Below are 23,904 nucleotides of genomic sequence, written 5' to 3'. Positions count from 1 at the left end.
AGCAGCAGGACAAAATATTTCAATATAACGCTATCAACTCTATGGCTTATTTATCTATCACAATTCATCTAATTAGATTAGTCCGTTTCAAACCCCCAAAAATTCACTTACAAAAGCACTTACAAAAATACACTTACAAAAATACACTTACAAAAATACACTTACAAAAATACACTTACATAATCGTTTGAGTTGGGAGCTGTTCGAAACTTGAGGTACCACTGTATATGCACACCACTGAGTTTTCTTCTATTTTCTTACTAGTTCTTGTTCTTGTTTATTTCCTCTTATCTCCATGGGGAAGTGGAACAGAATTCTTCCTCGGTAAGTCATGCATGTCGTAAGAGGCGACTAAAATACCAGGAGAAAGGGGCTAGTAACCCCTTCTCCTGTATTCATAACTAAAGTTAAAAGAGAAACTTCTTTTTTCTTTTTTGGGCCACCCTGCCTCAGTGGGATACGGCTGGTTTGTTGAAAGAAGAATTCATCTAATATGATATAAACTATATAATTAACAGAGAAACATGATATGTACTGTAGAATAAATAAAATGACGGGTGATGATGGCGGCAGAAGTGGTGGCAACGTCCGCGTTTCATCCTTTTTCTATCGCTTAATCACATAACTAACTTGCTATACTCTTAATGCTACACTTTATCACTGAACTTAACTGATACAATTTGTTTTGTTTGATCGCTGAACTTAACTGATACAATTTGCTTTAATTCCATGGAAATCATCCTCTTTTTCTTCTCAGCGCTGTCTTTCGCACTTATTTTCGTAGGACACATGGTTAGAAAAAAGAAATTTGGCTAAATGACTGTAAAAAATTGCAAACAAGCACGAGAGAACTGCTCCCACGGCGATGTAAACATGTGGACTCCTTACCGGATGTTTTGCCATCTGCTGTGCCAACTAGTAGCAGCATTCTGAATTATTATTACATGTTACATGCGTATGTATGTATGTATTATTATTATTATTACAGTGGACCCCCGACATTCGATGGCATCGACATTCGATAAATCCGACATTCGATGCATTTTAACGCAAAAATTTTGCCTCGACATTCGATGGAAAACCCGACATTTGATACGATTCGTACGAGACGTGTCCACGTGTGGCCTGAACTGCCCCGTGTGTGCCAGTGTTTACAAGCCAGCCAGTGTGCGCACATCTAAGGATACATTCGGTACATTCCATATTATCACTGTTTTTGGTGCTTGTTTCTGCAAAATAAGTAACCATGGGCCCCAAGAAAGCTTCTAGTGCCAAGCCTTCGAGAAAAAAGGTGCTAGTGACTATTGAAATGAAGAAAGAGATAATTGCAAAGTACGAAAGTGGAGAGCGTGTGTCAGAGCTGGCCAGGTTGTATAGTAAACCCCAATCAACCATCTCTGCTATAGTGAGCAGGAAAACGGCAATCGAAGCTGTTGTTGTAAAAGGTGCAACTTTGTTTTTGAAACAGAGATCGCTAGTGTTAGAAGATGTTGAGAGACTGTTATTGGTGTGGATAAATGAAAAACAGATAGCAGGAGATAGCATCTCTCAAGCAATCATATGTGAAAAGGCTTGGCAGTTGCATGATGATTTGGTAAAGAAATTGCCTGCAACTAGTGGTGATGTGAGTGAATGTAAGGCCAGCAAAGGTTGGTTTGAAAGATTTAAGAATCGTAGTGGCATACACAGTGTGGTAAGGCATGGTGAGGCTGCCAGTTCGGACCACAAAGCGGCTGTAAAATATGTGCATGAATTCAAGGAGTACATAGAGGCTGAAGGATTGAAACCTGAACAAGTGTTTAATTGTGACGAAACAGGCCTGTTTTGGAAGAAATTGCCAAGCAGGACCTACATTACTCAGGAGGAAAAGGCACTCCCAGGACATAAGCCTATGAAAGATATGCTTACTCTTCTGATGTGTGCCAATGCTAGTGGTGATTGCAAAGTGAAGCCTTTATTGGTGTATCACTCAGAAACTCCCAGAGCGTTCAGGCAAAAGAATATCCTCAAGGCTAATTTGTGTGTGCTGTGGAGGGCAAACAGTAAGGCATGGGTCACTAGGGACTTTTTCTATGACTGGTTACACCATGCATTTGCCCCCACTGTGAAAAATTACCTAATTGAAAAGAAATTAGACCTTAAGTGCCTCCTGGTATTACACAATGCCCCTGCCCATCCTACAGACTTGGCAGAGCAACTTTCTGGGGACATGAGCTTCATTAAGGTCAAGTTTTTGCCTCCTAATACCACTCCTCTCCTGCAGCCCATGGACCAGCAGGTCATTTCCAACTTCAAGAAACTGGACACAAAATCTATATTTCAAAAGTGCTTTGTAGTGACCACAGAAACTCAGCTTACTCTAAAAGAGTTTTGGAAGGATCACTTTAATATCCTCAGTTGTATAAACCTTATAGGTAAGGCTTGGGAGGAAGTGGCTAAGAGGACCTTGAACTCTGCTTGGAAAAAACTGTGGCCAGAATGTGTAGACAAAAGGGATTTTGAAGGGTTTGAGGCTAACACTGAGAATCCTATGCCAATTGAGGAATCCATTGTCGCATTGGGGAAGTCCTTGGGGTTGGAGGTTAGTGGGGAGGATGTGGAAGAGTTGGTGGAGGAGGACAGTGATGAACTAACCACTGATGAGCTGCTAGATCATCTTCAACAGCAAGAGACCACACCTGAGGAAACTACTTCGGGGGAGGGGATAGAGAAATTGAAGAAGTTGCCTACTTCAAAGATTAAGGAAATGTGTGCAAAGTGGCTTGAAGTGCAAACCTTTTTTGATGACAATCACCCTAACACAGCTATTGCAAGCCGTGCTGGTGACTATTACACTGACAATGTTGTGAACCATTTTAGGAAAGTCATAAAGGAACGAGAGGTACAGGCCTCAATGGACAGATATGTTGTGCGACAGAAGTCCAGTGACTCTCAAGCTGGTCCTAGTGGCATTAAAAGAAGAAGGGAAGTAACCCCAGAAAAGGACTTGCTACCTCAAGTCCTAATGGAAGGGGATTCCCTTTCTAAACACTAACACCATCCACACTCTCCCCTCCTCCCATCCCATCAATCATCACCAGATCTTCATTAAAGGTAAGTGTCAATTATTCTATTGTTATTAATGTATTGTTATTGTTGTTATTGTAATTATTCTATTGCATTAAACTTAATATTTCATGTGGTAAATTTTTTTTTTTCATACTTTTGGGTGTCTTGCACGGATTAATTTGATTTTCATTATTTCTTATGGTGAAAATTAATTCGACTTTCGATATTTTCGACATTCGATAGCTCTCAGGAACGGATTAGTATCGAATGTCGAGGGTCCACTGTATATGTATTTATTATTATTATTATTATTATTATTATTATTAATTTAGGGAACTGAAGCTCACTCATTATTATTATTATTATTATTGTTATAATAATAATAATAATACACATGTAATAATAATAACAATAATAATAATAATAATAATAATAATAATAATAATAACAAGAGCTTCAGAACGCCACTGACTCGGTGCACTGTTTACCTCAGTGTGGGAGTATTTCTCTCATGCTTTACTTAATTTTTTTACAGTCATTTGGCCAAATTTCACTTTTCTAAGTATTTATTTATTTATTTATTTTATGTCTTTGCAAACAGTATATTGAGATTTTGTATTTACAATAGTGGGTTGCAATGCAAAGAGAGCCTTTATTATGCCTAGGCATTATGGGCCAACTTAACATTATTGGCTGACAGACTACTTAACACTAAGGATTATATCATAGTTGTACAGTAGGATAGTAATTATTTCATAGTTGTACAGTAGATTATTAATTATAAGTGAATCTAATTTGTATAAGACAAAAGATATATTCATATATACAACAATGCTTTTTGTGAAAACAATGATTCAATTATATTCCTGTCAACAATGGATAAAAGGTTCAAAGTGATTGTTGAAGTTATGATGTGGGAGTACATAAGTGAGTACGTGTGTACTGAGTATTTAGCATTTAGTCTGGGGTGATTAAGTAGCTTTTGAGAAGAGTCTTAAATTGATTTTCAGACCGGGTTACTTTAATATCTTCTGGTGATGAATTCCATATTTTGGGGCCCTTTATGTGCATAGAGTTTTTACACAGTGTGATATGGACACGAGATACATCAAAAAGAGATCTGGGTCTTGCGTTGTGGTCATGTGTTCTGTTTAGGTTGGTGAGAAGCTTGAGTGGAGGGCTTATATTTGCGTGTATTGTTCTGTGTATGTAGTAGGCACATGAATAAGTATGGATGTTCTTAATGGTGAACAGATTCAGACTTTTGAAAATTGGAGGAGTATGCTGGCGGGAGTGGGAATTTGTTATCATTCTTACTGCTGGCTTTTACTGGGTTATTAGGGGTTTTAGGTGATTGGAGATTGTTGATCCCCATGCACAAATTCCATATGTAAGATAAGGGTATATGAGTGAATGGTACAGTGCCAGGAGAGCTGATTGTGGAATGTAGTACCTTATCTTTGATAGTATGCCTATAGTCTTGGAGATTTTCTTGGTAATTTGTTGTATGTGTGTCTGGAACTTAAGGCTACTGTCAAGGTGGATACCTAGGAATTTTCCCTCTGTGAGTCTTGTGACTGATGATCCGTTTAGCTTTATGTTAATTGGATCATTTGCAGCTTTGTTTCCAAACTGAATGAAATAGTTTTTATCAGTATTCAGGGTAAGTTTATTAGTCATCATCCAGGCAGATATTTTCTGCAATTTGGCATTGACTGTTTGCTAGTATGACTGTGTTTGGGTGGGAAAAGACATATGTAGTGTCATCTGCAAATAATATGGATTTGAGTAGCTGTGATGCATTCGGTAGATCATTGATGTAGATGAGAAAGAGGAGTGGTCCAAGGACACTTCCTTGTGGGACTCCTACTGTGATTGGTTGGGTGGAAGAGTTTGCATTGTTTGCATACACATTGAGTTCTGTTACTAAGGTATGATTTTAGGTAGTTGAGGGAGTGGCCTCTGATACCATAGTGTGTTATTCTGGAGTACAGCAGTTTATGGTTGACTGTATCAAAAACTTTATGTAAATCAATGAAAATGCCCAGCGGGACTTCTTTCTTTTCGAGTGCGGTATATATTAGTTCAAGCATGTGTATGATGGCATCATTTGTGCTTTTATTATTCCTGAATCCAAGCTGACAAGGGTTTAATATGTTGTGTGAGACGAGGTAGGAATAGATCCGTCTATGAATTAATTTTTCAAAGATTTTAGAGAGCAGTGGTAAGTTAGATATTGGTCTATAGTTATTCAAATCAGCTTGGCCACCTCCTTTGTGGACCGGAGTGACCCTCGCTATTTTGAGGATTGTTGGGAAGGTAGATGATTCAATGGATTTGTTAAAGAGCATTGCAATAATTGGTGACAATTCTTGAGAAGCTTTTTTGTACATAATAGCAGGCAAGCTGTTTATGTCTCCTGCCTTGTTTTTAAGGGTGTTTATGATGAGCGTAACTTCTGTGGGGTTGGTTGGAGCTAGGAATAGCATATTTGGGTAGGTATCTATGAGGTAGTCTGATGGACGGGTGTTTGCGCTTGGTATTTTGTTCGCTAGATTTTTTCCTGTGGTGGAGAAGAAAACGTTGAGTCTTCCGTTTCAGTTGGTGTGAGTACGGGTTCATCTGATTTTGTTAGTTTGATTGTTTTGCTTTTGGATAACTTTTTAGTTCCAAGAATTTCAGATAGAATTTTCCAGGTTTTTCTCATTCACCTTTGATGTTATGTAATCTATTTTCATAATACAATTTTTTAGATCTTCTTATCAGGCTGGTAAGTGCTGACGGGTAATGTTTAGACTGTTCTCTAGTTATTTGACCCATTCTATACTGTTAATGGATTTGAGGATGCTTGGTGTTAGCCAGGGATTATTCAGTCTCTTTGCTGTGATCTGTTTAGTTTTTTGGGGACAATGTTTGTTATAGAGGCTTTGGGCTTTTTTTTAGAAAATTATTTATACATTCATTCATATCTGTGTATATTTTGAGCTCTTTTGCCAATCGATGTTATTCATAGCTGCTATAAAGTTGTTAACTGCTGTCTTGTTATGTAGTCTGAAGGTTACTTTAGTCTTGTGGCAGTTTGCCCAGATTAGTTATGAGAAAGTTTGGGTATTGGTTTGTAGTGTTGTCTGTGATAATGCCTGATTTTAAAGGGGATATGGTGTTTGTCCAAATGTGGTCTATTAAGGAGATGCTTGTCTCAGTGATTCTTGTAGGTTTAGATATTGCTGGTAGCAACAGGCAGTTACTCATTGTGAATTCGGTTACTTGTGGGTCCTGGTCGTGTAGTATGTTTATGTTGAAATCTGTTAGTAGTAGGTGGTCTTTATTCATGTGTGCATCAGTAATCATGTTTCCTAGTTTTTCACTAAAGTGGTAAATGTTTGACTGTGGTACTCTGTAGATGTTTGTAACTGTGAGGGGTTTTTGCAGGTCTTTTGATTTAAATTTGGCTATGATATATTCTCCATGTTCGTCCCTTGTGCGAGATTTACTGATGCATTCGAGTTGATTTGAGTAATACAGTATATAGCTGTTCCTCCCCCTTGCTGGTCTGTTCTACAGTTGTGTATGGCCATATAGCCAGGAATGGTACAGACATCTGTAATATCAGGCTTAAGCCAGGTTTCTGTGAGTGTGATGATTGATGAATTGGAATGAAGGGAATTGAGTAATGCTGTGAGGTCGTCATAATGTTTGCTCAAGGATCTGACATTGTAGTTAAAGATGGTTATGTTATTGTTTGCTCTGAGTAATGTCTTGGCTTGGTCTGCTGTATAGTAATTACAGTTGCTGTTTGATTCGTGTAATTCATTTAGTAAAAAGTTTACATCAGGATCTATGCCTGTATTCATAAGATGAGAGTAATGGGTCCTAAGAAAGTATGTAAATATAAAGGACAGTGTTGAGAAGAAAAAGAGGATAATTTCCATGGAATTAAAGCATGAAATCATAGATAAACAAGCGAGGTGTGCAGGTTTTGGATTGAGGGGTCAGCGGGGGAGCTGACTCGTTATTCGGATGTTGGCTCATAACTCAGAGCAAAAAATCGACCGAACAACGGCTTGTATCTCAAAAAACTCATACATTGGGACACTCGTGAGTTAAGGTTCCAATGTAATAATAATAATTGAATCTTGCTGTGAATATAGTAGTTAAAGCTTAAATGAAACAACTCAATTATTTTGTTTAATTGTTCTTCCTTAATATTGGTTTTATTTCAGTTATTCAGCAGCTGGGTGAAACCCTCAAGTTGCGGCAGCAAGTCATCGCTACAGCAACAACATTTTTGAAGCGGTTCTATGCCAGGAATTCTCTCAAGTGCATTGATCCTCTTCTGCTAGCCCCCACCAGTGTCTTCCTCTCTTCAAAAGTCGAGGAATTTGGAGTCATCTCTAATAGCAGGTTAATCTCCACCTGCCAGACTGTAGGTATGTCAACAGGTCACTCATTTTATACATTCATTATTTTGAAATTTGAAACTAATTGTACATATTTGAATAAACAAAATATTGAATGTGGACTTGAACTGTGGTCCTTGTGCATACTAAGTTTAAGGCTGGTTTATTCATTGACACTCGTTTGTTATGACTCATGGGCTCATGATGGTATTTGTTTGCAGTGGCGTCGCTAGGGTTGGTGTCACCCAGGGTGGAATCTTTGGTGTCACCTGGGGCAGCATCTTTGGTGTCACCCCCATGACATGAAATCCAAAGGTGGGGGGATGGGGGAAGTAAATTCCAGTTACGTCACTACTGCATGACCAATGAATTATGTTTAGCAATGAAAACGTTTAAGGGCCATATACTGAACAGGAGAATACTTCTCAACTTTATTAATAATAAAATAAATAATTGCAGTAATACAGGAAACACAAACTCAAATACCACTTTGAGTACAGGCAACAGATCCTACATTTATTCATTTTCATCAATGCAAAAAAAAAACTGAAAAATAAAGAAAAACATTGCAATATCAGAGAAACACTTAGTTCCAATTTGACCTTGAGTACAGGTAATATCTCAGTGAATCTGATCTTACATTTCCTTGCCTTCAATCCTGCAAAATCATATATCAGATCATGAAAATCAATAATTTTTCTTATTTAGGCCTATTTGTACTCTGTCATCATATAATAGGCTATATAGAAATGAAGGATTTTTTCTCTTATGTTGCTGCAGCACTGTTTTGTGCATTAGTGTCACCTTCTTTAGAGGCTCTGTGGTGTCACCCCCTAAATGGTGTCACCCAGGGCAGCCCCCCCCCTTACGATCTTATGACGCCACTGTTTGTTTGGATTATTAACCTAGAGGAACAGCCCAGGATATCCCTATGAAGTCATGGTCTCACTGAAGGCTGCTTCTTATTTCCATTGGGGTCCTTTAATTCTCTCCCTCAGGATGCGACCTACACTGATCGTCTAACACCCAGGTAACTATTTACATCTAGTGTTAGGAAACATGCCCAATGTTTCCAGTCATTCTAGGGATTGAACCCTAGCCTCTCAGTTTATGAGTTAAGGTCTTTACCAACAGAGCCACAAGAGACCCCACAATCTCTCAAAACTTGTGAGGACCTTATCTCAGGCAAGACCTGTAGACATTACAACATGAGTGTAACTGTTTTGGTAGCTAAAGATCTGTATAGTAATATATAATCACACACACAAAAGAACTCCCAGCCTATAAATTTCATATTCAAATGTATTTTTTTTTTTATTTTTCTTCAAACCGGCCATATCCCACCGAGACAGGGTGACCTAAAAAGAATAACAAAGGTGTTTTTAAATTTAGTAAATATTCAAATATATCAATGTATATCACTGGCATCATACACCAACAAGTATGTTAATAAGACACAGTATGACATTTATGACATTTTATTGAGATGTTTCATCCACAAAGGAGTTTATCAATTCTAAAGTTTCTGATGGGTGAAGTGTCTTCTCAATAAACTGTATTACAAAAAAAGTAATTTTAAATATAAAAGGTAAGATTTACTCCTTTTGTAATAAAGAGTTCGGGATACATAAATACACACAGTAAAATAAATTAATCTTTAATCAACTATAAAAATCAACTTTCTTTGGTCTAGAGGTATTGGAATTAACATATGATAATATGTACATGTTACTACAATAAATTATAATTAGCATTTTACTAAAATAATAAATAATTCATAACCCTACACAGGGTACAACTTTCTTGACACTACTGTGTCACTATATATATCTCTATGCTAAAATAATAAATTATAAATAACATTCGTATAATAATAAATTACAATCAACTGCTTCTCACGACACTTATCCGGTCGAGGCCAGTCACATGACACTATTCAGTGTACACTACAACCAGGCCATCTTCAGTGTCCCACGACACCCTTTTCATCTCAGTGTTCCACTACGGTCCTGTAGCATATCTCAGTGTTCCACTCCATCATACGTCCCTAAGTGTCACACTACGGTCCTGGCCCAGTTCAGTGTAACACTCCAACCTTTTCTTCATGTAATGTCCCACTAAACAGCATCCGATGACTCCGGCCCACAGTTGATCAGCGTAGACGGTGAGTCCACAGACATCACCGGTAGTCCAGTAAATCCTCTCCAAAGCCGGTTGACACACCGCTAGCCGAACACCATGCTGCAGGCTCACTGAATGCGGCCGTCAAGTAACTGAGGCCAACAGACTCAGTGAGCTGCGGTGAGCGGTTCTTCTAACGCCAGTAGATAGGTACGATTAGGTGTTCAGGTACCTACTGCGTAGATGTGTACCCTGAGGAGTTCAGGTACTTAATGTTGAAGCCAGTAGACGTGTACCCTTAGGTGTTCAGGTACCTACTGCTTAGGTGCGTACCCTGAGGTGCTCAGGTACATACTACTGCGGTGCATACCGTGAGGCGCTCAGGTACATACTGTTTCTAAAGCCAGTAGACGTGTACCCTTAGGTGGTCAGGTACCTACTGCTTAGGTGCGTACCGAGAGGCGCTCAGGTACATACTGTTGCTAAAACCAGTACGTGAGGCACTCAGGCTCTTACTGCTCTAAGGCCGGCTCAGCAGTCCCCACATTGGGTTTGATGACGTACCCAGTGGTACTGCCGGCCGGCAGGTTAACTATTTAACCGCTAGTTTGGCAGGGGGCCGCAACAAACTGCCATAAACCACATGTCTCATTAGTATCTGAAATATTAGTACCTACATAATTCATTACTCTATCCTCACATGAGCAGGCTTATTAGAAATATTAATTTTTTTACTCTTTATCTCCTGTTTCTAGTTTAAATTTTAGGGATCATTGTATGTTAATAATAATCCTTTTTTTTTTTTCCTAGCCATTCTTCGCCCTCAGATTGTGCATATTACAGTAGATAACAACTTACAATTTTTTTTTAATTATGATGGTTTATAAAAATCTTTTAATGTCATTTTATCACCATACAACTGAAGTCAATATGATTTTCAGTGAAGAACAAGTTTTCGTATGCATACAACTCTGAGTTCCCATACCGGACAAACCACATACTGGAGTGTGAATTTTATTTATTGGAAAGCATGGACTGCTGCCTCATTGTTTACCAACCCTACAGGTGAGCTTATAAAGGATAATTCCTTGATGCTAGTGAAGGGCTCTTGATCTTTGGAATTGGAGCTATCCTCCCCTTTCTCAGATCAAATGCAATTGCCTCCCATTTCAAAGGCACTGTATGACCCCTCTAGGTTTAGCGCTTCTCCACGAATACAATAATTCAATTCCTCGGGAATTCCTGGTGAGAATAGTGGAATCTGCAATAAAAATGGCTTTTGAATTGAAACGTTGTTGATAGCCAAGGCAAACTTGACATCTGTACGTTTGTAAAAAGGCCTTAGAACATTATATATTGCTGTAAAATGCTGCAATGGGAAAATACTGTATATCATATGGATTTTTCTTTCATTTTTACTCTATTAATATTTATATGGATAGTCTTTCAAGGCATTTTATACCAGAGGTCTAGTGTCATGCTTTCCCTTACAATTCGCATTTCCCCAATTAAGCTATTTCCTTTTCCATTGAGATTAATTTTTTAATGGTATCCCAGCAACTCAAGACTCATCAACTACCTTACTAGAAACTATTCTGAGTCCTAGTACTAATCACCAGCCACTCCTCTTGCAATAAATCTCATGTTATCAGTTTGAAATTAGTTAATTAATCAAACTGATTGCCTGTCATTTAAATGCCTTAGCATTGCAAGATTTTTAATCTTATTTTTGTGCCTTGTGAACATGTAAGATTGCAAATCTTGCAGTATATATACTTATTTTTACTTTGCACCAGAATTACATTAGCAACCTACTTCATCCTTGCTAAAAATCACAATATATGTTACATCAACTTAAGGTTATTCAACCTATCTTAGATCAACCTAAATTTAAAATAAATGAAATATATGAATTTTATTAGGTTCATACTGATTATCGTGGAATTATTATTACATATAAATTACATTTGGTTTGTTTTATAAAATAATTGTTTTATAAACAAAGCTTTGGCTTAAAACAATTGTTGCTATATTTTTTGTTTATTTTTCAGGCCCTTAGTTCAGTACATGCAAGATCTTGGTGGGGAGGGTGAGGTGTTGCAGCTAGCTTGGCGCATTGTTAATGACTCTCTACGAACTGATGTTTGCCTCTTGTTTCCTCCATACGAAATTGCTCTCTGTAAGCACAAAAACTTTAAGAATTTAATAATAAGTTTATTCTTTATATTTCTTGATAGCAATCTTTATCTGTATATAGGCAATGTAACATTCCCATACAGATAAAAGGGCTGATGTGACACTCCCTTCGTAAGTAGGATTTATACTTTCACAATTGAGCATTCCTCTCACATGGATATACATCCTCTGACATGTGTACTGTTAGCCCCTAGCATGTAATTCCTTATTTATAATTATATATTCATAGCTACAAGAGATCAGCAAAGCTTGTATATCACTCTCAGTATTTAGTCTATTAGGAAGGTGTAAATTTCCATTGTTTTGCAAATGCATTAATTTTGTTCTTATCTCTTTTGACATGTTCATATATTGACAACTAATCCAGGCACTGAGATAGTAGTTTTTAAAAATTCTGGTTAATCTATGTGGTTTGGCAGTTGTCTTGTCTCAAAAATCTTTTGTCTGGTGTATTGATGTTCCAGTATTGCTCTGATGTTATTCTTGCTTCAGTAAGATTGAGTCATTGAGGAGGATCAGCGAGGTAATCACTACTTGCTAGTGGCCTAAATTGAACAGAAAGCAAGTACTCACTACTGCTGTTGCCCAGCAAAGGGTATTACTGGTTACCACACCCTTGTATGTCCTTAGACACACTGTCTTGCAACACCCCTCCCTACCATTGGGCTGGCACCACTAACTGGGTTGCTTTTCCTGATTAAACAACAAAAAAACAGAATGTCTCATTAATATGTAGGTATCTCTTGGAGTGTGAGCAGGGTAATATTTAGTGAAGGAGGGGTGTTAATGTTGCAGTTTAAAAACTGTAGTGTAAAGCACCCTTCTGGCAAGACAGTGATGGAGTGAATGATGGTGAAAGTTTTTCTTTTTCGGGCCACCCTGCCTTGGTGGGAATCGGCCGGTGTGATAATAAAAAATAAAAAATTCAGGGAAACCGGTTATTTTCATATAGTCGGACTTGAGTCCTGGAAATGGGAAGTACAATGCCTGCACTTTAAAGGAGGAGTTTGGGATATTGGCAGTTTGGAGGGATATGTTGTGTATCTTTATACGTATATACTTCTAAACTGTTGTATTCTGAGCACCTCTGCTAAAGCAGTGATAATGTGTGAGTGTGGTGAAAGTGTTGAATGATGAAAATATTTTCTTTTTTGGGGATTTTCTTTCTTTTTTGGGTCACCCTGCCTTGGTGGGAGACGGCCGACTTGTTAAAAAAAAAAAAAAAAAAAATCTCTTGAGGTTTACTTGGCTCCATGCTATGATTTTATTTATTGCTAGTATATCAAAAATAATGTGAGGATGGATGTAATAAAGAAGGGAAGCACCATAAGCACATGTGTGTCACCCTGAAAGTTTCTTCCAGTGAGAACACTAGACATATTTCCACCTAATGCTTTATAACTACTTGTTTCAATGGATGCATTGATTTGTGTACTGCTCATGAGACTAGTATCCAAATGGGAGGAGAATTAAATTGGTCCCTTAGTTTACCACTTCTCAAATGTGCCCAGTGTTAGGTGGAAATGTGTAGTGTTCTCACTGGACACCTGATGTTTTGTGGCATGGTGTTGTAGTGGTCTAGAGTGTCGAGAGTTTAGCTAGCTTCCAGGGAGGCTGCCCAGATGACTCGGGTTCAAATCCTGACCAGTCACAGTATGTTCTATTCAATACTGTATATACTGGTTGGAAGCACAGTGCATGTGCTCTGAGAGGAGTGGGGATGTTTCAGTTTGGAGAGGCAGTTGAACTGTAATGTCTGCACACTTGTGGCAGGACAGCTACTGAATGAATGATGGTGAATGTGTTTAATTTTTTAGGTCACTTTACCTCAGTTGGAGATGGCTGGTGTGTTAGAAAAATACTGTATTGTACATACTGTTACTCAAGACTACCGGTAATGCATCTATGACAGTAAAATGTGCAGTTTGGTTATCAGTGTTGGTTAAGGGCTTTTGATATTAGAGCTATCTTCACCATTCTTGGATCAAACCTGATTGCTTCCTCCCATTCCCAAGCTGCTATGGATCTTGTATCTTAGGCATTTCTGCATGAATAAAATAATGTAACGCTTCAGTAAGATAATTCTTTGAAATTACAAAAAATAAAAAATTGTTGTAAATTAAATTTTATTGACAAAAGAGAAACCATATATTATACTCATTGCAAATTAGTGTATTCCATGAATGTAATAATATCTGTTGCTATTTATTTTCATCATGTATAATATCTTTTTGTTTATTTTCAGCATGTATACACATGGCATGTGTGGTTCATCAGAAAGACTGCAAGCAGTGGTTTGCTGAACTAAACACCGACTTAGATCGTATCATGGAGATCACCCGTTATATACTGAATCTGTACGATCTATGGGAGTCTTATGATGAGCGCAAGGAGATTCAGGGGCTGTTGCAGAAGATGCCCAAACCCAATACTCAGCCAGTCCCTCGGTGATTAGAACCAAATATTGTGTGTGTAAATCCTGTAATAAAAGAATAGAGAGTCACAGTATCGTGGCTGGAACATTCACAGCTAACCTGCGACTAGTTTCAAGGGTTAATTTACTCTGGTACCTGGTTTGAGGTTTGGCTTCATGGTTGACTGCCTGGCCAACAAGGTTTATATGATATTTCAGACAAAACTTTAAATGGCTTTTTTGGTTCATTGTGAACTATTATCAGCTCACAGCATGATAATAGTTCAGGAGATCAAAATGCTGTGTGAAGTTTTCTTTCCAAGTTGTGAATTAGTCAACCCTGAATTTAATGGACTAATAGGGTGGCTTGTAATAGCAGCTGTGGTGGATAGAGATGAGATTGTTCTCCCGTGATCATAACAATAATGGACAATTGTGTAACCAGTGGACTTTGTCTAGTGCTTCCGAATCCGTTTACCCAGCAGATTTTGTCCTACTTAGGTTCATGAAATGGAGGGTTTACTGAATTGATGAAAGATTCTGGTTCTACAAATGTAAGAGATTTTAATCACAGAAGAAGAGGGCAATTAAATAATAATTTTGCTATTATAAATACATTTTAATATAGTACTATATTCCGTTGTTTCTATTGTACTGTCTGTTGCAACTTCACTAGTTTTCTTTCTTATTTTTAATAAGTTAAGATGTGTTTTTTTGTTACTGTAGTAACAACACACTCATTGACAAAAGATCGAAAGATCACATCACTCAAATTGTGAGAAACTTGTATGGTAGGAAGAATACAAAGTCACAACACTGTAGCTGGAACAGTTCCCCAAAACCCTGCATTTAGGAGATAAACCTCATGACAGCATTTGTATCCATCCTTGACCATTGTCAAATCACATTGGACTTAAGAATTAGGCTGGATGGACCAAAATGTTGCCATAAGGGTCCTCATAAATGTTTTTGTTTGACTCATATGATACACCGGCAGATTTCAAAATAGTGTGGAAATATATGGCTAGAGAGATGCAGAAAAAAAATTGGTTCAAAAATAACTGTCAAAATTTGGATGCTTTAGAAGTAGTGCTTTGATGGTGTTGAAGGGCTTTTGATCAAAGGAGTTGGAGCTACCCTCCAGTTTCTTGGATCAAACCTGTTTATTCTCCTAGCACTTCCCCATAAATACAATAAAACAATACACATATATTTACTCTATCTTGTTCCACTTTGCTGCCTTCCCTCAAGGGAGGTTCCTTGATGCTGGAGAGGGGCTCCTCTTCAAGGGGGGCTCCTTGGCATGGTGAAGAGGCTCTTGGTCTGAGGAATTAGACCTGTCGGTCTCCTTCCTCAGACTGAATCTAATTACCCCCCCAATCCCCCATTCCCTATCCCATCCTCCCCTTTTTCCTTTCCTCCTCCTCCTTCCTATTGTCCTTCCTTTTTGGCCTTTGGGATTTTTTTTTTTTTTCCCACAGGCACGCTAGTTCCTAGGTAGGGGAAAGGGTACCGGGGTCCATCCCATTCCGTTGAGGTTCTTGGGGGTGGCGTAGTTTGCCGTGGAATCTGGATTGCCTGGGGATGTCCCGATCCCTCTCCGCTATCCCGGAGGGTGGCTTTGGGTGTCTCTCGGGCAATGGGTGTATCTCTGGAAGCCACCTTTCGGATTCCGGGGGTGGTGGCCGAAGGAGGTATGCTTTGTGGCAGATTTCCGGCCCCCCCTCTCTTTTGTCCACCGAGGTAGCTTGGCAGATGTGAGGTTGCTATCCCGGATTGCCGGTTTACTGGCATGATGGGTAGGGTATGGCACGGGTTCCATGCTGCATCTACGCTACTTCCGGTGCTGAGGCCCTCTTGGGCGCGGAGGGAGATTTCTGGCCCTTTCATTCCTCCTAGGAACTATCCCTCCCTGGTCCCCCCTTTTTTTATTCTTTTTTTATTTTTATTTTCTTTTCTTCTCTCTTTTTTTTCTTAAAAACAAAAAGAAAGAAGTAACCTAACCATGGCAGCCCTAGTCCATGAACCTGCTACCCCCGGGCCCCTTCTTGATACCGCACCCCGTTCTGACCCCGCCTTGTCTTTGGACCACTCTTCGGACACTCCTCATGCCTCTGTACCTCTTGCCGGTGCTGTTTCCTCACCTGCTTCAGGTACTGAGGCCTCGACTGACTCCTTCAATTTATCTGACCTTCGCTCTCCTCTGACTATGCTTCCGGCCTCTCCCTCTATGGTGCGGCAATTTTCGAATCGCTGGCCCGTTCCACGTCGGACCAACTCTGGTCCCACGCCTAAACGTCAACAACAATTACCTGCTGATGATACTTCTCCACCCTCTTGTTCTTCTCAGAAAAGATCGACACGTCCTTCACTACCTTTCCGCGCTCAGTTTCAGACTGCACAATGGACTAAATTCTTCACTTTACGACCGACTTCCTCTACTGCCTATCTTTCTGACCACAGTATTGACAAAGCACTCCGATGCCATGTTGGTAAAGATATTTCTTTTCATGCTCTTAAGAGCTGTACGCACATCATCACCGTACAGAATGCTACCCAGGCTCATGAGCTTTCTCGTCTTTCCCATATCGATACTGTTCCTGTCACTATTGAAAAACATCATTCCCTCAATTCTTGTAGTGGTACCGTCATTCTGCCCCATACCATAGTTCAACAAAATTTCCAGACATGTGGCACTGACATTCTTGAAGAGCTGGAACTCCAAGATCTCCCAATCCTCAAGGTAGACACTTATGTTCTTCCTGCCCGCGGGCGGAGACGATACCCTAGCAATGTGGCTCGTTTAACTTTTGACAGCCGTGAACTCCCATCCTCAGTTTATGTAGCAGGACATCGGTTACAAGTTCGAAAGGTGATCCCTACACCGCAACAGTGTAGAAATTGCTGGCGATTTGGCCATCCAGCGAAATATTGCAGATCTATCGCCGAATGCCCAGTCTGTGGTGCCGATGACCATTCTAATATGTCTTGCAATCGACCTCCCTCTTGCCTTAATTGTCATGAGGCTCACCCTTCATACTCTCGCCATTGTCAAGTCTACTTAAACGAGCGGGAAATCAGTTACCTCAAAGAGGCAGAAGGTCTCCCTTATGCCATGGCAGTTTCTCATCTCAGCCTCCAAGGGAGACTACCTCGTGTTTCTTATTCCCGTGTTTCAAAACGTCCCCCCGCTTCTGGGATCCCATCTTCTGCAACCACCTCTGTGGTTACCTCTCCCATAGTCACTCCTGTATCTAATTCTTTTGCTGTCCTAGGCTTAGACGTCCCTACTTCAACGCCTCAGTCTGATCTCGCTTCTTCGTGTTCTCCCTCACAAGCCTCAGTAGCGACGAGATCTTGTATGACACCTCCTCCTAATCATCCCTCTACTTCTCAAAAGTCAAAAAAAGGTCCGTTAACACCTCCTACCCATCTTCCACCTCCTCATTTTACCTTCCCTGTCTCTGTACCTGGTTCTTTCCCTCTCACTGGCTCTGTTACAAGTTACTATGCACCCTCCTCCTCATACTGTACCTTCCTCCCCTGTTCCCTCCCAAGTTTCTTCCTCTTCTGCCACCACCCAGGTTTCTGCCTCTTCTGTCCCCCTCCACGCTTCTCCAGTTCCCTCCACCCTTTCGCCCCCCCTACCTTGGTACAGTCCATTACAGTTCCAATCTTTACTCATCCTCCCCCTACCATTTCCAATATTGTCTCCCATACGACGTCTCTGAATTCCGAAACACTTGAAGCAATCTTTGAATATATTGCAGAGACCAAACCATCAATGGACACTGATCCACCCTCCGTTCCTTCTCTCTCCTCTGCTCCATCTGCGCAACTCCTTTCTTCACAGCGCACCATTCCTTCGCTGCTTGAATGTTTTCCACTGCCTCCGCATGTGAACTTTTCTAACCCCTCTAGTCCGTAGGAACCCTTACCTGCGGAATTCAGGTATCTTTATCATTGCCAGTCATGGCCTATTTACAGTGGAATATACACGGCTTCAGGGGTAATCGGGGTGAGCTTCAGATGTTACTCTCCCAGTTTTCCCCTGTTGGTGTTTGCTTACAGGAACCAAAATTACATTCTGCTGTTATCTCTCCCATCTCAGGCTATAATTTATTGTATTTTTCAGATCCTTTTCCTGATGGGACCTTTAATGAAAGTGCCCTTCTTCTACGCACTGATATTCCGTACCATCAGCTATTTGTTCGTACTACGCTGCATTACACAGCAGCCCGTATCCACTTGCATAGGTGGTATACGCTCTGTTCTTTATATCTCTCTCCTTCTCGGGCGTTATCTATTCCGGATATTGCCTTTCTTGTTTTGTCATTACTGCCACCGATTCTGTTACTTGGCGATTTTAATGCCCACCATTTCCTCTGGGGGGGGGTCTCACTGTGATTCCCATGGCATTCAGTTAGAGGCTTTTCTTGCCACCCACCCCCTCCATGTTTTAAATACAGGTACTCACACCCATTTTGATCCTCGGACTCACACTCTCTCTTGCATCGATCTCTCAGTCTGCTCTTCCTCCGCCGCATTAGACTTCACTTGGTCTGTTCTCCCGGACTTACATGACAGCGATCATTTCCCAATCATTCTTACTTCCCCTTCATATTCACCACCTCTTCGCATCCCACGCTGGCAATTTGATCAGGCAAATTGGAACCTTTACTCACACCTAACTGTTTTTAGAGAGGTTCCTTCTTCGTCCTCCATCGATGAGCTTTTACACCTCTTCTCGTCCTCCGTTTTAACCGCAGCTTCTAATTGTATACCCCAAACTTTGGGCAGGCATTCTCAGAAATGCGTGCCTTGGTGGTCTCCTGCTTGTGCTCGTGCAGTACGTTTGAAACGTGCTGCATGGGGCAGGTACTGGTACAATAGAACCACAGAGAGACTTCTTGATTTTAAGCAGAAGCGTGCGATCGCTCGCCGTGTCATCCATGATGCTAAACGCACTTGCTGGCGAGATTATGTCTCCACCATCACCTCTGCTTCCTCTATGAGTGCAGTCTGGAAAAAAGTACGAAAACTGAGTGGTAAATATTCTCCTGACCCGGCTCCTGTTCTGCGGGTTGCCGGTGTTGATATAGCAAACCCACTAATGTTGCCAATGAAATTGGCAATCATGTGGTCCGTATTTCTCAGGGACTCCATCTATGCCCCTCATTTCTTTCCTCAAAGTCTGCCAGAGAGTTAGCACCCTTGGACTTTTCTTCTCTCAGAGAAGAACAGTATAATGTGCCTTTTACACTTCAAGAACTGGAGGCAACACTCTCAGCTTGCCGATCATCGGCAGCTGGGCCCGACGACATTCATATTCGTATGCTACAACATTTACATCAGTCAGCCCTTGCAGTCCTATTATGCCTTTACAATCTTATTTGGTCACAAGGAGTTCTTCCACAGCTGTGGAAATCCGCCATTGTTCTCCCTTTCCGCAAACCAGGCACTACGGGACGTGAAGCCTCCCACTATCATCCCATTGCTCTTACCAGTGCAATTTGCAAAGTGATGGAACGCCTAGTAAATAGACGTTTAGTGTGGTATTTAGAGACACACAACAGTCTCTCCACTCGTCAACATGGCTTTCATAAGGGACGTTCTACCATAGACCCCTTACTACGCTCGGATACGTATGTTCGTAATGCCTTTGCGAATAACCACTCAGTTATTGCCATATTTTTTGACCTTGAGAAGGCATATGACACAACTTGGAGGTATAATATTTTAGCCCAAGCCCACTCCTTAGGCCTTCGAGGCAATCTACCATCCTTCCTTAAGAACTTTTTAACTGACAGGCATTTCCGTGTTCGGGTTAATAATGTGCTCTCCCCAGACTTTATCCAAGCTGAAGGTGTCCCCCAGGGATGTGTTCTGAGCACAACACTTTTTCTCCTTGCTATTAATGATTTGGCCTCTAGTCTTCCATCAAATATTTGGTCATCACTCTATGTTGATGACTTCGCTATTGCCTGTGCAGGCGCTGACTGTCACCTCATTACAGTTTCTCTCCAGCATGCAGTCGACCGTGTTTCCAATTGGGCCACCACACATGGGTTTAAATTTTCCAGCACTAAAACCCACCAAATTACTTTCACTAGACGCTCTGTCATCTCCGATCATCCTTTGTACCTCTATGGCTCCCGTATCCCTGAACGTGATAGTCAAGTTTCTGGGCCTCCTCTTTGACCGTAGGTTATCCTGGAAACCTCACATTACCTCTCTGAAGGCAACTTGTCACAGCCGGCTGAACCTTCTTAAAACCCTTGCTCATCTTTCATGGGGAGCTGATCGTCGAACCCTCCTTCGCCTACATTCCACCCTCATTTTATCGAAACTTGATTATGGTGACCAGATCTATTCAGCGGCATCTCCTGCTACTCTCTCTAGCCTTATCCCCATTCATCACAAAGGATTACATTTATGCCTTGGTGCTTTTCGCTCTTCCCCTGTCGAGAGCCTCTATGCAGAGGCGAACGTTCCATCCTTATCCGATCGCCGTGATGCCCATTGCCTTCGCTACTATGTACGCTCTCATGATCTCCGCAATCCTTCCATTTATAGAATGGTCACTGATATTAGTAGACATTCTTTATTTGTTCGCCGCCCCTGTTTACTCCGTCCCTTCTCTCTTCGCCTTCATTCGCTCTTGTCTTCTCTTCAATTACCACCTTTCTATGTTCATGTAGCATCTCACTTTTCCCTACCCCCCTGGGAAGTTCCAGCTGTTCGAGTCTGTTCTTTCTCTCTCCCTTGCTCGAAAGCCCAACTGTCTACGGTCGCTTCCTGCTCTCTTTTTTCTTGACCACTTTCACTCTCATTCTCATGCCATTGCTGTGTACACAGATGGCTCTAAGTCTTCTGATGGCGTAGGATTCGCAGCAGTGTTTCCGGACAGCATCGTACGAGGGCATTTACTATCTTCGGCTAGTATTTTTACTGCTGAATTGTATGCCATCCTTGCAGCACTTATCCGTATTGCATCTATGCCTGTGTCATCATTTGTGGTTGTCTCAGACTCCCTTAGTGCTTTACAGGCTATACAGAAATTTGATATACCTCACCCCTTAGTCCTCCGTATCCAACTTTGGCTACGCCGCATCTTTACCAAGCATAAAGATATTGTTTCTTGTTGGGTACCTGGTCATGTTGATGTACAGGGCAATGAACAGGCAGACACTGCTGCGCGGTCAGCAGTACATGACCTACCAGTTTCATATAGAGGTATTCCATTTACGGACTATTTTGCTGCAATATCTTCCCACCTTCACACCCGTTGGCAACAACGTTGGTCTACTATGCTCGGCAACAAACTTCAGTCTATTAAACCGAGTATAGGTTACTGGCCGTCTTCTTATCACCAGTGTCGAGGTTGGGAGACTACTCTCTCCCGTCTTCGCATTGGCCATACTCGTCTTACTCATGGATATCTCATGGAGAGGCGCCCTGCTCCTCTCTGTGAGAATTGCCAAGCTCCATTATCAGTCAACCACATTCTGTTGGACTGCCCACTTTATCAACGAGCACCCAGAATTTACCTCCGTCGTCGTCTACGCTCCGCTGCTCTCTCTTTACCTTCCCTTCTCGCTGATGGACCCACCTTTCATCCGGACTCTCTCACTGACTTTTTGACAACAACTGACTTGCTTCACAAATTCTGATACCTTCAGCCCTTTCTACTTCAATCTCTTGCTACCCTCTAGCCCCGTACTATCCCCTGCCCCGCTGTTTTCTGTAACCTACTGATCATCCCTCTTCCCTTCTGCCATCCAATACCCTCGCTTCCTTCCCTACCCTGCAGCGCTGTATAGTGTATAGCCCTTGTGGCTTAGCGCTTCTTCTTTTTGATTATAATAATAATAATAATGGAGAGGGGCTCTTGATCTAGGGAATTGGATCTATGCTCCAGTTCCCTGAATTGAGTCTGAATACCTTCCATCCCCCACCCCCACATGCACTGTACAATCCTACGGGTTTAACACTCCCCGATGATTATAATAATCCACCTTGCTACGTTCTGATCCATTATTCTGTTTTGTGTTTATTCTGACTTTTATTCATTTTATCTACCTAATTATCTAGTTATGTATTTTTTAATTATCTCTAATGATGATGGTCCAGGATGGACTGTAACATCTAATGATCCTCTCCAAGTCTGATTTATATGTGAATTCTTGCATTAACTAATTTAATTACAGTGCTTACTCTTTGTGTTTCTTATTGCCTATATGAATTTTCAGTGGTGAGATCCAGCTCTCAGTTCTGCCTCTTAAGTTATAACTGATTGATGTGCATGGGCTTCTCATACCTAGTTCTGAACACCTGTATGGAGTCTGCTCCTAAATCATTGCTCAGTCCATTTCTCCTCTTTGTCACTCTTATGATGAAGAAATTTCTTTTGTTATATCTGTGACTTATTTGGGTGTATAATTTCCAGTGGTGCTCCTTGTTGTATCCCTGGTTTGTCTATCTCTATCCACCCAGTCTATGCCCAGTAGTATTTGGTGTGTAATGATTACATCCACATTTATATATGTGTGTGGCATACTTGAGAGTGGGTTTACAAATGCCAATATAAGATGTACATTGCTGCATCCTTAAAGTTCTTTTCCTTCTAAATTTTGTGTGTGGCTAAATGCCACACATTGTATTTGACATTTATTTTAATGTATTAAATTGTGGTATCTCTCTTTTCTAGAGTCGTAAGATAAGCAGAACCCTAAGCCCATGGTGAAGTAGGTGCAGTTATTCGAATGGGGTGCCAGATGCCATCTTGCCCTAAGGTCACCCAAGACATGCTGCCTGCAAGCATGCCTCTTACTCCTTGTCTCTTAGGGAACGTTTGTGTTAAGGACACACTGCTGTGGCAGCTGATTTTCAGTTAGGATTAGGTGTATTAACTGGGTATTTGCCACCCTATCAAGATATGTGTTTATTTATTGTAAGGTTAATGGCTGCTCATGGTTTCTCCAGCTTTATAAAGGATAATTGTGCAAATTTCATGTACATTCACTGTATGCGATTTACAAAATTTGTTAAAAATTCTTATAATAGGGAATTAAGTGTTAATGGTCTGAGTGAGCTTAATATAACTGCAACAGGCATTAAGTCTGGAATGCCTGTATGCAGTAAAGCAAGGGAAACCTATTCTTTATTAAAAATGAGCTTGTTGCTACTGTAACATCATTATTCTTAGATCTTAATTGAAATTTCTAGCCATCACTTATCATATGTCAAGAGTGACATTACTTATTTCTTGTCCAAATAAATTATACTGATAATGGGGGCCACATTATATCTATGAACCTTGGATAGAAATTTTGTAGTTATATTCAGTGTAACAAATGTGTCATTATAGCAATTTTTTAAATGTCTCTTTCTTTGAGTATTAGTATTCCCATTAGTATACAGTAAATATACATTGTCACACTGTACCATCAGTGTTGTCTGATTTCTTTTGAGTTATCCTTGGTAGTTTACATTATGTATGATGATTTTACTTATCTCCATGGGAAAGTGGAACAGAGTTCTTCCTCTGTAAGGCATGTGTGTTATAAGAGGTGACTAAAATGCAGGGAGCAGGGGGCTAGTAACCCCTTCTCTGGTATATATTACTAAATTTAAAGAGAAAGTTTCGTGGGATATGGCTGGATTGTTGAAAGAAGAATTGTACTTGTGTATACTTACCTCACTCGTTCTTTGTTGGTTGGCTAA

General features: G+C 40.5%; 1 protein-coding gene across 1 annotated transcript in view; it reads left to right on the top strand.

Moving 5' to 3' along the window:
- The window catches only part of CycC (cyclin C), a 26,435-nt gene extending 2,808 nt beyond the window's left edge, over window positions 1-23,627 (top strand). Inside the window, exons 3-7 of the mRNA XM_053793781.2 lie at window positions 7,272-7,478; window positions 10,511-10,634; window positions 11,621-11,748; window positions 14,011-14,212; window positions 22,889-23,627. Coding sequence (XP_053649756.1) covers window positions 7,272-7,478; window positions 10,511-10,634; window positions 11,621-11,748; window positions 14,011-14,212; window positions 22,889-22,901 — 674 coding nt within the window. The 3' untranslated portion in view covers window positions 22,902-23,627. The remainder of the gene's footprint in view (window positions 1-7,271; window positions 7,479-10,510; window positions 10,635-11,620; window positions 11,749-14,010; window positions 14,213-22,888) is intronic.
- Window positions 23,628-23,904: the final 277 nt, after the last annotated feature.

Source organism: Cherax quadricarinatus, chromosome 65 (assembly GCF_038502225.1).
Source record: "Cherax quadricarinatus isolate ZL_2023a chromosome 65, ASM3850222v1, whole genome shotgun sequence".
NCBI classification, from domain to species: domain Eukaryota; kingdom Metazoa; phylum Arthropoda; class Malacostraca; order Decapoda; family Parastacidae; genus Cherax; species Cherax quadricarinatus.
This window is presented reverse-complemented; position numbering and strand designations above follow the sequence as displayed.